This window comes from Anticarsia gemmatalis, chromosome 26 (assembly GCF_050436995.1).
Source record: "Anticarsia gemmatalis isolate Benzon Research Colony breed Stoneville strain chromosome 26, ilAntGemm2 primary, whole genome shotgun sequence".
Lineage (NCBI taxonomy): Eukaryota > Metazoa > Arthropoda > Insecta > Lepidoptera > Erebidae > Anticarsia > Anticarsia gemmatalis.
In genome coordinates, this window is record NC_134770.1 from 6,850,948 (window position 1) to 6,865,374 (window position 14,427).

General features: G+C 38.8%; 1 protein-coding gene across 2 annotated transcripts in view; it reads right to left on the reverse strand.

Annotated features, from left to right (window-relative positions):
- ena (ENAH actin regulator enabled) overlaps nt 1–14,427 on the reverse strand; it is a 66,636-nt gene that overhangs the window by 11,325 nt on the left and 40,884 nt on the right. Inside the window, exons 3-14 of one of the 2 annotated variants that reach the window (XM_076131852.1) lie at nt 8,650–8,815; nt 7,505–7,660; nt 5,534–5,652; nt 5,041–5,188; nt 4,437–4,549; nt 3,828–3,924; nt 3,629–3,679; nt 3,191–3,412; nt 2,608–2,772; nt 2,051–2,165; nt 1,289–1,380; nt 27–147 (exon numbers count right to left, since the gene is read on the reverse strand). In XM_076131852.1, the coding sequence (XP_075987967.1) occupies nt 27–147; nt 1,289–1,380; nt 2,051–2,165; nt 2,608–2,772; nt 3,191–3,412; nt 3,629–3,679; nt 3,828–3,924; nt 4,437–4,549; nt 5,041–5,188; nt 5,534–5,652; nt 7,505–7,660; nt 8,650–8,815 (1,565 nt within the window). Of the gene's footprint in view, nt 1–26; nt 148–1,288; nt 1,381–2,050; nt 2,166–2,607; nt 2,776–3,190; nt 3,413–3,628; nt 3,680–3,827; nt 3,925–4,436; nt 4,550–5,040; nt 5,189–5,533; nt 5,653–7,504; nt 7,661–8,649; nt 8,816–14,427 lie in introns of both variants that reach the window. The other variant, XM_076131851.1, reaches the window with a different exon arrangement.

Below are 14,427 nucleotides of genomic sequence, written 5' to 3' on the forward strand. Positions count from 1 at the left end.
ATATAAATAATCGTTGTGTTACATACCGTCTAGTAGTTCCTTCTTCATCTGGTTGAACTGCTGCCGCATCTCGCGCAACATCTCCTGTTTGAACGCGTCCATCTCCGCCGCCGACATACAGCCGCCCTCGTTGCCACCGTTCACTTGCTGTACGAACAAAATATATTTTCTAATATATAAAATTCTCGCGTCACAGTTTTCGTAACCGTACTCCTCCGAAACGGCTTGACCGATTCTCATGAAATTTTGTGAGCATATTGAGTAGGTCTGAGAATCGGCCAACATCTATTTTTTATACACAATTTTTTTTTAATTTATATGGCAAGAGAACGTTTTTGCCGGGTTAGCTAGTATAATTATAATAATTTGCGGCTATGTTTGCTAGCCGAGTTGTTTAAGTTGGCACCTCCCAAGCAAGTGAAGTGGTCGACTGATCGAACCCGAGGCAACTCACCAATGACTTATCGAAGAAAACGAAGTCCTAGAAATAATTATCACATGCTCTAACGGCGAAGGAAAACATTACGATGAAACCTAGCTTGCCTAAAACTTTCTGAAAAATTCCTCCGGCGATTTCCAATTCGTTACTTTTGGTAATTTAATACATCCATACTAATATTATAAATGCGAAAGTAACTCTGTCTGTCTGTCTGTCTGCTACTCAATCACGCCTAAACTACTGAACCAATTTGCATGAAATTTGGTATGGAGATATTTTGATACCCGAGAAAGGACATAGGCTACTTTTTACCCCGGGAAAATGAAGCATATCCCGGGAAAATTAAGGTGGCGAATTAAGTTGCGAATAATCAATATTATAATGACAATAAATTAACAAAATTCCGTTGTCATGGCAACTGTTTTAATGACGGATATGCCTTAGCGCGACTTCGTTGTATTAGGAGATATAAATAGTTTTGATATAATTTTCGTGAAAAAAAGGCATATTTCATATCATCACGCAACGACCAATAGGAGCAGCGTAACAGTAAAAAGTGTTATAAAAACGTGGAAAATTCTGACCCATTCTCATTTATGTGTCACAAGCAAAGTTGCGCGGGTCAGCTAGTAAGCTATAAACCGATATATCTTGACTTCAATGTATCATCAATCTGAAAAAAGCTTAACCTTATTTAAACTGGAATCATAGTTTCGAGACTTCCTACATCTATCACTATTGTTAGCCGAAAAATAGGTAAATTTTATAAGAAAATCTGTTCAGCAACGTCTAACGTGAACCAAAGGAACAAATTTAACAAGTAAGATTATAAATGGTAGTTATTTTTACCTTAAGTATAGTTTCCTCGCTCGCGGAACCGAATCTCTTGCGCACGGAGCGAGGGGACTGCGGCGCTTGTTGCGTCGTCGACTCCGAGTTAGCTAAAACATTGAGTGTAATACATTGTAGTGTATATAAATACAGCTTATGAATATGGCTGTGTAGAAGCTATTTCTAGCGGCTTTGGAATATAGACACTGCTAGCAAAATAATGTTGTAGCATAATCATATAATATAGATATAGGATACATCTACGATTAATGTTAGTTCAAAGTTTTATTTTTGCGGAGAACTTACAAAACCCAAATAACAAGATAAATAACATCCCACAATATTAATACGTAATATTGTTTACATATAACAAATAAATAGATATATGATTTAACTAAACACATTTCAAGAGTATTCAAAGAGTGGTCTTCTTCTATCGTCATGCTCGTACCGTCATGTCCGTCATGCTTGACCACGTGAAAATCCCATGTAAATAATAATAAATAATCAACATAATTTGGACACCTATCTGGAAGGGTGGCAAGAGATGGCTGAGGATAGAGACCGGTGAAGGAGTTTGGGGAGACCTTTGCCCAACAATGGGACAGGATAGGTTAAAAAAAAAATCAACGTAATATTTCCTGCCGTTAGTTCCCGAACCGTTTTTGTACTTAAAACCAATTCACTTCTTTCGCTAGTTCCTTATTCGTTTGTTTTAGTATCTAAATACACATAATAATAATAAAATAGCAAATGAAAGTCATAAAGCCTGCGACTCACTAGCGGTGCCATTGCCATTACATGCGGTGTTGTTGGGCAGGCGGTGCGGCAACGTCGCCGACCGCTCCCACGTCTTCATCGGCGTGTTCGTCACTGAGTTGTCTGTCGACGATTCCTGTATACAATATAAATACAGTTACACACACATCGTCAAGTATCCGACTGTTAAACATGAGATCTGGGGGTTAAATTCCCGGGTCGAGCATATAGTAGAATAGCCCGAAATTTTATACATGCCCGGTAAATAATGGCGATAGGCTCGCCTCTTATTTCGGAAATAACATTATAAACGGAGAACCATGGATGTCTTCCTACACTTCTGCCTACACCTTCGGGTATGTATCCAAACGTTAATAATTAAGATGACAAACATATGTTTTTTAATATTATTTTAACCAGCGTTCTTGAGCATGACATCCTGAGTCATACATTTTTTTTCTCACAGGTTACAGAATACTATTTTATACTTGCATGACAAATAGTATTTTTTCATGTAAGGTCATGAAAAAATTTCATTTGTCATTCAAAGTTCTGAAGCATGACGCTAGTGTGCTCACCTCAGCCTTATCGAGATGAGCCCGTCGCCTGGCGAGCGTGCGCTGCATCTCGTTCATCATGCACGAGAGCGTGCCGCGCGCCGCCGAGCATGACGACGACGACGACGAGCCCGAGTGCTCCGCGCCGCCCGGGGGGGATGCTGCTTCTGTCGCCTGGCCGTTGGTCTGCTGGTGGAAGGACAAAATGATGTTGTCAAAAGTATATCTACTGAAAACGTTTCTAAATGCCTCACATATGAGTGTTATTCAGTATCAGTGGCTTTCCGGTTATAAACTAACTCGCATGTCTTGTCTGTAGTTAATCAAGTATCTAATTCTAACTAAAATTTGACAAGACAGTTCCAATCGACAGCAACTGAACTTATTTTTGTGAATCAAAATCATTTAACATAAAAACATTTATTAATTTTTTTTTTTTTTTTTTTTTTTTTTTAAGATTTTTAAGATTTACAATGTGGTTGATACAAAAATTGATTATGAGAGGAGGTGACAACAAGCCTATGGGGCTGGGAATCAGCATAATATTCCTCGCTACCCCAGAACGTTTAGATTAAATTAATGCAGTCGTTCAAAAGGTTCGTACCTTGGCCTGTCTCTTGAGGCGCGCCTGCTGCAGCTGCGCGGCGAGCCCGGTAGCGTCGGGCGGCGGCGCGGGCGCGGGCGGCGGGGGCGGCGGCGGCGGGGACGTCACGGCGCCAGCCGCGGGGGCTGCCGCGCCTGATGGGGGCGGCGGCGGGGGAGGGGGGCCTGCCGCCGCCGCCGGGGGAGCCGCGGGAGGGGCCGCTACTATCTGTTGCTGGACCATCTACATACAAGAAAAGAGTGAGCTAAGATCCAGCCGGATACTAAGTTAATTCGAGGACGTTGACTTGTAAAATTATTACTATAGTGTTAGTAGTTCATGCTCGTTAACTTAACAAGACCGATGTTTAATGTCTACGTAAACAGTATAAGTGGCTAGAAATACTGTATTATGGCAGTAATGTAGTTAAAAGTATATGATAATAAATTTAAATCTTACCATAGGCGGTGGTTGAGGTGCGGCGGGCGGTGTAGGTGGCGCTAGTGGACCCTATGAAAAAGAAAATATTTCACATTTTTATCTCCATTATCGACTATTATACTCATTTACTAAATCCATACTCTATATCTGTAGCCAACAACATAATACTAATAATAACTATATATTAAAAAGTTCAAAATTGGTTTAATGTACTTACATTGGCTGGTGGTGGTAAGTTCTGATGAGGCGGCACTGGCGGGGGTGCTGGCGCCCCGGTCGCGGCCGACAGCGTCATGTTCGGTGGCATTGGAGCACTGCACAATACAAAATCATCACTATTGTGTTTGAAAACAAAGTTCGTAGATAAGGTCAAATGAAGGAAGGAAAAATGTGCCATACATGACCTACGTATGACATTTGAACCACAATAAACGATAAAATTCCAGTAATGTTAAGTTAGCAGTAGTTTCACGTTTACTGCTAGCATAATATGTATGAAAAAAAAACAATATTTAAACTGATATAACCTAACCGATATTTAGTCAGAAGACGTGCCTAACCGGCACTTAGTTTCAAAATTGAATGTAAAAAAGACTTATAGTTCCACTATCGTCCACAAGATGTCGCTAGCTTCTTTATTACAATACAGTAACAGATATCAATTTCGGAAGGTGACTAATTTACTTAATCTCAACATTAAAAAAAATATAAAACAAAAGAAATCGCATAAAAATTGGACCATTCGTTTATTAGATCATAAATAGACACGTCTTTAAATACTTATTTTAGGGGTTTAAACATGAAGTACTGGTATTGTGTGTGTTACCTGTTAGTACGATGGTGTCCTGGCGTGGGGTGTGCGACCGGCTGGCTCGGCTGATGAGGCAGTGTGTGGTGCACGCCGTGTGGGGGCGGCGCGGGCGGCGTCGGCTGTTGCGCCTAGTTATGAAATTTGCAGGTAATTTTAGAAATGCAGGTCAGGCAGATGGTATGTCATTACCATAACACAGCAGGCTAACATTTTAGTTTTTATTTAATAAATGTGGAAGTACCAGATCATAGGTGCCCGATGGAACAGCCTTATGATTTTTATACTAATATTAAGTAATGCTCCCATCATGCTTCCTACTATTTTATTTAATTTATGTTAAATTATGTTATGATCAAAGTCTGTTTGGTAGTGCTGGTAGTAGCTCCTTACATCATCATACATGATAAAAATCTAAAAGAAAGATAGTTCAAACCATTTAGTGATTAAAAAGAGTGGCCAGGAGTTTATTGGCAGCTTTTCTCATTGGCACCACCTTTCGAACTGGCGGTAAATTCATTCTCTGTATCATTGACTATCACAAATGTCAGCATTTGACCTAATTGAAAAAAATGATTAGATTTTTTTACAAAACTAGTCAAGTTTGAATGTCCATGGTTACCTGGTGGTGTTGGTGCGGCGCGTGGTACTGGCTGGGCTGCGGCGCGGCATGGTACTGCGGCTGCTGGTGCGGGTGCTGGTGCGCCTGGTTGTGCGGCGCGTGGTACTGCGGCTGCTGGAAGATCGCCGCGTCCTCGCGCGTCATTGTTCTGTTGGAGACCAGCACATTAACCACGTGAGACCAGAAATGACGCTTCCGTAACAGGTGATAGAATTTGCTAATAATTAGGAAAAATGTAACTGTGTTCTGCAATTGCAGATCTAGAAAGAATATGACATCCGGCTGTCGTTTGATGAATGTTCAATGAAGTGGTAAGTCTCTTGTATTTGATACGAAATCTTATAGAGTAGCATAATTCAAAATGAACACTAGTGTGATACATCTTCTGCCGTTTCGTCACGCATTCCTGAAATAAATACTATTCCAAAGCAACTGAAATCTTCTCGTTTCCCACAAAATTCTTCAAACCTGCAAAAACAAAGCATGTACTAACCTGTACCCCATATCCTCATCATAATTGTGCGCATTATTGTGTCCATTGTACGGCACGGGCGGGTTGGGCGGCTGCGGCGGCTGCGGCGCCGAGTTGCCGCTCGGCTTGTTGGCCAGGATCTGCACATAACACCAGCTCTCACTACAAACACTACGGAACACGTAGGCCACTAAAGTTGCCAATTAGCTTTTGCCAGATTTTTGTCATCTAGTACCATTGATGGGTTTTGATGGACCCGATGTTGGCCGAATCGTGGGGAAATTTGAAAAGAATATTTTTTTACAAAATTTGGAAGAAGGTGTTCCAATTTTGATGATGTAACTGTAAGCTAAATTTTGTTCTATGGGAGGATAATTTTGTTTTCGCCGCTTCTCTTTATTTCTTTAAATCTCGCAAAATTTCTTTGCGTTGGCAACGGTGTGGGCTACTAATATAGATGTACTATTCAGCTCAATCTGTTTCCGAAAACAGAAATAGTATTTATAATTTTATTTCGGCTGAGTAGTACACATTTAAACATTGATGAATCAACATAAAAGAAAGGCAAATAAGAAAAGCCCTTGCAGTAACATACACTGCATTGTAGCGACACAGATAATATGACTGATGGATGAGAAAATAAATCACATCAATAATTGTATGAGACCATCTTCCATTTACAAAAACCCCATTTGTTAGCCGTGGCTGGTGGTCTATCGAAGTACCACCTTAAACGTAACTAAAACTGCTAACAAATTCTTTACAAATATGCTCGATCTTTGAAAGGTAATTTCAAGTCTTGAACTGATACCAACATAGTAATAATATAGTGCCCGAATAGCCGGGTTACTACGATTGCAAAAGCCTTTAGATATTTTACTGAGACTGCAAGCCATGGGTTATAGGTAGGGAATGCAATCCCGACTCGATATCATCAACTCGAGATCCCTCGGTATCAGAAATATCAATCCCGCGGGATCCCGAGATTTTCAGGATCCCGTCTAGTTAGTAAAAATAATACGATTAAAACGGCTTGTATAATGTGATATGTGTGTGAAAGTCCTTTTACACTTTTAGACGCTCGCAGAGTTTCTTCTAGTTCCTCTTGGAATTAAGTATTAGTTTGTGTAGCAGGAGTACTTATATTTAAATCTTCTGCAATCCTAGAAAGTGGCAAGCCATCTTCGTTTAATGCTATCGTATCTACTTGGGTTGGTTCTTGACGATATAATCGTGTAATTATATATTTAATTTCTTTCATTATGAGAAATTTACTTGGCAAATGGAAAGTCTCGTTGCCGTTGTCAGTCCCGAACGGGATCTCGTCATATTATGCTTCGGGATTGATCCCGAAAAAATACACGGGATCTCGCGAGATCGGGATTGCATTCACTAGTTATAGGTATTATATAATAAATGGCTTGCACAAACATTCATAATTTGACCACGGAAAACAAAAAAAATTGTTGCTTTTCGTCTATGCCCCACACAATCGAAATAATAATATAACCATAGAACAGTTTTGAGAATACAATGATTTACGACGACATAAAATGATTTACATACGTTTGTCTTCTGTAACTAACGAGGTGAACAGATATAACTCGACGAACACCTTTTCTTCTGCAACTTTAATATGCTCACAAAATTTAGAACAAACACCTATGTATATGAGTTGAATCATCTAATAAAATAAGATCTAGGATCTGCCTCTTTTGGTGCTGTTTAAGACATTTCACGGATGTCTTAGTTAAAATCACTTATTCACGCAATTGAGCACCAAAAGTTTGTTGGCAGAGGTATTCCTATGCTAATAGCCATACATAGCAAAATATTTACAAAACTCCATGTATTTAAAAACCTAGCCTGAACTATTAATCATGACGAAGTAATTCCCAAACCTCTGTGACCCTTAACCAGTTCGTGTATTAAACGTAAGTTACTATGACGAAATGATCGATTGAGGAGTCAGAGGTCTTTGGGAAGACGTACCTCGAGGGTATGCATCATGGCTCTGGCGAAGCTGTCCGCATCCTCGCGACAGGAGAAGTTGAGGCCGTACACGTGACGGGCGTCGCGCCATTGATGGAACGTCGCCGTGGCTTGGTTGTACTTCAAACCACGGACGATGCCGCAGTTTATCACCACCTAGGAGGAAATTATCATGTTAGTTATGCTGAAAATATGTTTTCTGAAGTGCTTCTATGCATGTTTTTGATAGGAGTTACTACTGAAGTTATTAAAAATAATAAGCACTGTCACAGCTCAGTTAATGTTAGGCTCCATAATTTGTCGGATGGCAAAGCTTGTATCAATGATGCTGCAATATCTGAATGACAAGAGAAAATTTCAAATTATCTATTGATACGATATGTATAGACACTAATAGACAGTTTCTTATTTTCCTTTTTTATTATACTCAATGGCAAATACAAATCAATAGCAAAAATCTCAAGATCAACTCAATCGAAAGCCTTATCAAGATACAGACTGTATAGGACCCAGCATTGCTCTAAGTAGCTCCTAAACGATATCTGAGCATTTTTAACTAAAGTATTAAAATTGTTACGTTAGCCATATTCTATTATCATATTCAAGGTGAAGAATAGGCTTCTCGTAAGATATTACAAAATTCAGATGACATTATCAATCTCGATAAGAATTACTGAACAGATAACACAGAAGCTGTCATTTTTATCTGCATCTAATGTATCACTTTGCCTATCGAGAATAGTCACATTTGAAAGTCAAGTGAATTTTTTGGAAGAGAACAAAAATTTCGATGCTCATTAGCGCGACTACAAGTGTTAAATACTATCGTTTCGCTTTCAAAAGGGAGTATTTTTTTTTTTAATGAAAACGTTGCTTGTTTGAAAGTTCTTGAAAGGATATAAATTCTGCAACAGTCTTCTAACCGAGGAAGAAGAAGAATTAACTAATTGATCGTTACATCAACACAGACTTCTTTAAAGCTAGTACCCATATAGGCAGTTGACGAGACAATTATTTGTTGTCGATCCTCCTGTATTTACCCAATTTAAATCAAGCACGACACTATTCATATCTGACCCTCGGATACTCTTCTTAACGCCATTAAAGACCACAAAAATAAAGAAAAATAGTGGTATATAACTAACCTCATGATCATTGAGTTTCCTGCCGACTACCCGGAAGGTGTTGTGTTGCGTGTGATGGTATATATGGACCTTGGACAGTCCGGAGCTGGTCCCTGAAGGCACCCAGCGTTTGAGCCCATCATCGTAAACCATCACAGACGCCCTGGCGCTACTTATTGATTGCTCGCTGTGGAAGAAAAGACAATATTAGTACCTATATTTTTGTGTGATGCTTTAGGAAGGAAAATAATGCATCTTCTAGGATGCGGTTACCCTAAACCAGAAGACTACAGGCTGCTTCCGGTGGGGTGCATAGCAAAACTGTTAAGTTTTGCCCTGCCCCCCAACGTCTAGAGTAGCAAAGGAGGAGTGACACAAAGGATCAGAAATGGTCGAATTGTCAGCCAGGCATTAACTGGCACCCCCACCCCTAAGATAAGATAAGACCGATATTCTTCATTTGTGTTATACCGTTAGTTGTTATGTGATTGTTTTGATGATATACAATATTTTTACAATAGTTACTATTTTAATGACCAGTTTTACCACTTATGGATAAGTATTGGTTAATCTATCCGGTAAATGTGACAGCTGTTTTATGGGAGGATCTGTCAACATTCTATTTGATAAGCTAACCGACACTTATTCATTAGTAACCGGCTTTTTCTTACGATCCAAACATAGCCCATAAAAAATTTGGAACATTTTGTTTCTGCAAGAAGGAAACGTATGTATAAAAATCAGCGTAATAGCATATGTAGCAAGAATTATAAATCAATATGATTAACAGAGCGGAACAGTTTATTTCTAAAAATTTGTTAATTTATCACCGGTGTCGATATCATACCGAAATCCTAATCGCCTAGTAACAATTCTATCTTAACCTCTATCTAAAGGTATGATATTGGCACCGGTCGTCAGAAGAAACATTTTAATTTATCAAATATTTCTTCCTAGATAACCTTACTTTACTTGACATCCAACATCAAAAAGTTACACCCTTCTAAAAACCTTTTTAGAACCGCAAGATAATAAAATAAAGATCTTTATATTATAACCGTATCTTCCTTACACTTATAACTATGTACATTGTACAGTTAGCTACAAAACTTGCTAAACATATGCACAAAGTCAAGTAAAAAACCATTAATGTCCCACTGCTGGGTAATTGTAACCTAAGGACCCCATAGGTAGAGGGCGGGCCAAAATCAGGCGTTTTGGAATAGGTTAGTTGACTACCAGTCAAAATGAACTACTCTGCATGAAATGTCAATAACATATTTTAGCATAGAAATACGACATAGTGACGTCATAATGTCTTATTTTCGTTGGGATCTAATGATCTGTGTCTAGTCCGTTATAATTTTAATCTCAACATTAATTAGGAAGAAAATAACACCACATGATAATTTTAGATTAACCTTTTGCAAGTTTTTTTTTTACCTTATTTCTGTCCCACTGCAGGGCAAGGGTCTCCATCAAACGAGGGGAAGGGATAAGGTTTTACAAGTACGAGTTTAATCATTTTTCGTTAGTCGGTTCAACTATCCTATTATATTGGAGAGGCCTATGCCCAGCAGCGATCGAGTGTCCTAAGTGATGATGATCTTTAAAACCCTTAAAGTCGTAGTAATAAATAGATAAAGCGGTTGTTTGCTTTATGTAAGACGCTAATGACAGGCAGACTGCCAATTACGGGTCTAGACTAATAAAATATTTATGTGAACACCCGTAACGACCATCTGTTAGGTATGTAGGTATTTAGTTAGATTTTAAAATAAAGGTAACATTCACGGTGGTCTGGCCGTAAGTAATGATAGATGTCTCTCTTAATAGTTCTCAGATTCGTATAAGTACTTTTCCTTCTACGGTCATAAGGTGGCCAGGACGCGGTACCTCCAATCGGATACTCCACGTCACAACCCAGTTATCTGGTATATAACACGATACACTTTAGTAAGACTGGTTGTCCGACTCAAGCTTCTGACTAATGTTAACACCTGTCAAAGATGTCTTCCGAAACACGGAGGAACTCGATATGTATAAGATGGTCACCCATCCACAGATCAACCTCGGCAAGCGTGGCTTACCCTCAGAAATCGATCCGCGCGGCTGTTGTTAACTAAGCCACGAGCTACTCTGTGTCATTTTTTTTTTTAATATCTGCGAAACTCCCTGTTTATGTCTGTACATAAAGCAATAAATTGGATATAACCTTCCAAGTGGCGAGGCCCGCCACTCGGCCACATTACGTAAATCAGACCAGTGCGTTACGTAAAGACCCATCGACCTACGCCGTTACCTACACGTTTTTGTAAAGGGCAAGTATCACCGAAAGGAAATTTAATGCATGAACTTGTTTATTGTATGCACGAATTTTTTATTACACGAACTATTTTTTGGAAATTTTGATGTATGGCGAACAGTTTTGTCATTTCTTCAACTCGGAATTTAAACGAGGCACAGTTTTTGATGTGATCGTCATGTTTCAGATAATTTCTACAAAAAACATTAAGCATCTTCGGTGAAAATCTTATGAAAATTCTTTCAAGGATAATCGGAAGGAAATAAATAATTAAGTTACATATGACCAGTACGCTAAAAAAAATACCACTAACTTATTAAAAAAATAATGCATTGCATGTTACATGTAGATTTACATTGTTGGCTATTATAATAACAGTCTAAAACATTCGGTTTTAATATTTATAAAACGCTTACTTTTCCTGTAAATCATGCCATTAGTATCATTGTTTTGTCTCCGCCTACTGGTATAGGAAAAAGGCGCGATATTATGTATTTACGATAAATATGTTGTAGCTAATACACATATGTACACGGTATCAATGTAATTGATTTATGCAATACAACATGAGGTTAAACGTGTGACATTGATACAACAGGAAGGTAACGCATTGATTTGCAAGGCAAAAATAAGGACAATGTGAGCACACGTAGTGTACGGAGTGCACTCAGTTATTGTTACTTACATACTAAATAACTTCAATAAAAATTTAAAAAAACCCCGACACAAGAACTTAATTTATTTTAAAAGAGTAAAAAAATAATAAAAGAAATTTAATCTTAAAGTACCTAAGAATGTATGAATAATTCTAAAAAATACTCCAGACAGACACACACACAGACAGACACGTCAAACTTGTAACACCCCTCTTCTTGCGTTGGGGGTTAAAATTTAGGGGGGACGCTGTTTTTTTTAATTCTCTCGATTGCAGATGTATGTCCCTCGATTACTCGGGAACGCATGATTTCAAAAAAACCTTTTATTGCTTAAAATGGTTGCGAAGTCTGTCCAATAGCTTTATAATCAAGAGCTGATAATGAAATAGTAGCGAAGAGCAATGACAAATTTTACAGTTGGTTAGAGTTGAATTTCTTGGAAGTCATCATGTTTCGTTGAAGATCTGATGAACGAAACCACATCATAATAAAATGATATTGGAAATCTGTTTTTCTGTCTGTCTATGATAAACTTGAAAACTGTTGGCCAGATTTTCTGTGGTTTCCACCACCACCGGTTGATATATCAGAAAGATTAAATCATTGATTAAAGTTTTTAATTTCATTGTGCATTACATTGAAATTCTTAATTTCCTGTGTTGTACACTGTGTATAATGTTTGTTATCCTTTTAAATGTAGGCATTAGTCACTTATTATCAATATAAGGCAATAAGTATTAATCACTAGGAACTATTTAATTAATCATACAGTTGCCATATACCGAGCTTGTTTAATAGCTTCTTGCTATAGAAATATAACAGATATTGGTAAATACAATTGCACTATGCCTGACCCATGCACCCAACCCGGGACCTCATAATTGGCAGTAGCATACAACTTGGACTATAGAAGCGGGCTAACTTTATAATCGACTAGAGGCCATCCGCGACTTCGTCCGCGTGGAAACCCTTCCCGTGTAAATCCCGATCCCTCGGGAACTCCGGGATAAAAAGTAGAGTAGTAAAGTAGCCTATGTGTTATTCTGGGTTTTCAGCTAACTACACACCAAATTTCATCGTAATCGATTTTGCAGTATTTGCGTGAAAGAGTAACAAACATCCATACATTCATACACACAAACTTTCGCATTTATAATATTAGTAGGATTCTTTTCAATAGCTGTTTTTTGTGATTTAAGGCTCATTTCGTGAATCGGACTAAAAGAAAGAAAGGTTCCTTCCCTTTCAAAGATCACGAATACAAACAAGATCAGGTTAGTTGCGTAACAGCTACTGGACGGACGTGGTCGTTTACAGAAGGTCACGTTAACGAAACTATTACATGACCGGCTTTAAGAACCACCACACACTGGACACAAAATTGTGGGACATAAGGTGTAGCACATATTGCGCGGTTAAGTCAAAATTAAAAGGCGCTCATAGCCAGTTGTGCTCACCGATCGGAAACGATCTGTGGGTTAAGCTACCATTGGCGCGGTAATTCTATAGATGGGTGACCGCATAGTGGTATTTGACTTGAGCGTCTCCGCGCTTCGGAGGGCTCGTAAAAAGGCAGTCCCGGTTGTTTTTCAGCCTTTCGGGCGGGTTGAACAACTTTGACACTAGGTTGGTCAACCTACGACTTGACTTATACGATAGATAGTCGAAATTAGAGTTAAGTGGGTGTGAATGCAAGATAAGAAGGCGCCATTTAAGATTGTGTATTTGTATAGCCATACATCAATGACTTTTCGAAATCATGTGTGTATTAGAAATCGTGATGCAACCTTGCATGACTGAGAGTTCTTAAGAACAGTTTTTGACGGTACGCAAAGTCCCCAACCCGCAATTGGCCAGCGTAGGACTTAAAGCCTAGCCCCTCCCTCATAATGGAAGGAGAGCCTTGCCCAGCAGTGGAAACATTAATGGGTTAAATTAATTATTATTACAACAAGCTGCTGCTGCTTAAACATCGAAACAAGACACGTAGGGAAACATGCGGGCTAAAAGAGACGTCGTTCCCTTCAGCATTACTAACTAAGACCACACGCAAATCGGGTGGCAAAAACAAAAATCGCGCGGCTATGCGCATTATTATGTTTGACCCTGGTTTGTACGCGAAAACAATGTCCTTATTGCTCACATTAGACTATGGTCAGTAGATGATCTTATTGTCCAGAAAAGTCGTGAAATTCTAATCTCTACCAGTATTAAGATATTAATGCTATAATCTGGGAAATTAACTTTAAAATCATTTAGCGTCTAGCATATTATTGTTAAATATTGTTGGACAACTCACGGTCATTTGGTTCTAAACTAAGCAGAGCTTGTATTATGGTAACCAAATAACTGATAAATATACTTATATACTTAATAATCACACGACTGCGCCTGAAGGTAAATTATTTGTATGTAGCAAACTGCCTACACGAGTGTAGGCACGAATCAAATTCATAAGAAACCGCATCAAATGTGTCACAAGCCTAAGCATAATGTGGGTAGTACTTAACCCAAATAATGTATTAACATTCAAATTGGTCATAATGTGTGCGTATTGTGTGCGTTAGCGGCGCTTTGATTCCTTTTCACAAGCTTTAAGTCAGGTTTTTGTTGTATTGTCATGTTAATCGCATCATTTAGTTCAGTGGTAATATTCGTGTGAGTAACAAGTAAATAGGGCGGAATTATCGCTCGTTCGTGGAGATTGTCCGACGATACAAGGGCGGACTCGTCGCGATTCTCTCGCCCGTGGAGACAGCGCCATAGACTTAGTACCAATCGCGTCTATTGTAAGACAGCGGAAGTGATTTTTCTTAGATCGCGATTATCTCTGAAACT